General features: G+C 59.6%; 1 protein-coding gene across 1 annotated transcript in view; it reads left to right on the top strand.

Moving 5' to 3' along the window:
- The window catches only part of LOC125487748 (platelet endothelial aggregation receptor 1-like), a 14,027-nt gene that overhangs the window by 11,517 nt on the left and 858 nt on the right, over window positions 1-1,652 (top strand). Inside the window, exon 7 of the mRNA XM_048619944.1 lies at window positions 859-983. Coding sequence (XP_048475901.1) covers window positions 859-983 — 125 coding nt within the window. The remainder of the gene's footprint in view (window positions 1-858; window positions 984-1,652) is intronic.

The raw sequence follows: 1,652 nt of genomic DNA on the forward strand, positions 1-1,652 counted from the left end.
AGCATGGGGTTAGATACAGAGTAAAGCTCACTCTACACTGTCCCCCCCATCAAACACTCCCAGGGACAGGGACAGCACGGGGTTAGTCTACTTCCCTCTGAGCTGGGTGTCTGTGCTGATACACTTATCTCTGGTTCTGGGTGTGGATTTCACAGAGCAACCGAAACAAAATGAAGTTTGGAGGAATCAAAGTGGGGGGTGAGCCGCCATCTTGAACCACTGCAACACTGCACCCCCCACCAACCCCACCCCACCCCACACAGCACCCTTAGGGAGGGAGTTCCAGGATTTTGACCCTGAAGGAACGGCCGATATATTTCCAAGTCGGGACGGTGTGGGTGGGGGTGGGGTGCTGCTTGGAGGGGAACTTGCAGGGGGCTGGTGTTCCCATGTACCTGCTGCCCCTTTGCCCCCTCCAGGGGGTAGGGGTCCCGGGTTTGGAAGTTGATGTCTGAGGGGGTGTTACATGTTACGCTGTTCTGTGCCTGAGCGTCGGTGTCGGAGTGAGTGGGTGTTTTTGATGTTGTGGCAAACCAAAGCCGGGGGGGGGAGGCTGCTTTGTCCCTGGGCAGTGTCGAGCTTCTCGAGTGTTTGTCGGAGCTGCCCCCCATCCAGGGCAAGTGGGGGGAGGGGTATTCCCTCACACTCCTGCCTTGTCGATGGTGGGACAGGGCTTTTGGGGGAGAGTCGGGACGGGAGTTACTCGCTGCAGGGTTCCCAGCCTCTGACCTGCTCTTGTAAATACAGCGCGTGCATGAGAGAGACGGTGTTTACGCGAGACTGGGAGTGACACCGAATCTTGGACAATTCTGACGCCCCCTTTGACCTCTCTCTCCCTCTCCCCCCCCCCCCCCCAAGACGTGCCACCCAACTACATCCATTACTATGCCAACCCCAGCTACCACACGCTCTCCCAGTATCGACCGAGCCCCCCACCTGTGCCACAGCTCCCCAACAACCACAACAGGACCAGCTCCATCAAGGTAAGACATTGCTCAGGTTCCTTCTGTCTTTCGCTTTCCGTCTGCCGGCTGGAAGTGGGAGGTGGTCCTGTGGGTGGGGGTTGGGGGTGAGGGAGTGCTGTAGCGTGAATCCGCGACCCTGGGCAGCCAAGCTGGCAAACTTTTCCGCGGTGGGAGGGTCCGCACCATTTGGCGGCCTTGGGTCGGGATCCGATAGACCCCTCACCCACTCGCCCACAGCACCCATACTCTGGCTGGGTGCCGGGGCATGGGGCTTCGAACCTGCAGCAAACTTTAGCCGAAATGGAACCCCTTTGGACACAGTAGCACCAGGCACCACCACCTCTCCCTCTCCCTCACTCCTCCTGTGCCCCTCCTGGGGGAGATGGGGGTGACTGGGAGGGTTCGTGCGCAGCGAGAGCGAGAACAAACGGACTGAAAAGGTTATCCCGTTACCAAGCCCAGTTCACCCTGATCGTTTTGGGATGGCATTCCGGGGTGCCATGGTGGCTCAGCGGTTAGCACCGCTGCCTCACGGCGCCAGGGGCCCGCGTTCGATCCCAGTGCCCAGGGACGTGTGGGTTAGGGTGGGTTGGCCGTGCTAAATTGTCCCATAGTGCACAGGGATGTGCGGGTTAGGGTGGATTGGCCGTGCTAAATTGTCCCGTAGTGCCCAGGGATGTGCGGATT

This window comes from Rhincodon typus, chromosome 44, assembly GCF_021869965.1.
Source record: "Rhincodon typus isolate 14 chromosome 44, sRhiTyp1.1, whole genome shotgun sequence".
NCBI classification, from domain to species: Eukaryota; Metazoa; Chordata; class Chondrichthyes; order Orectolobiformes; family Rhincodontidae; genus Rhincodon; species Rhincodon typus.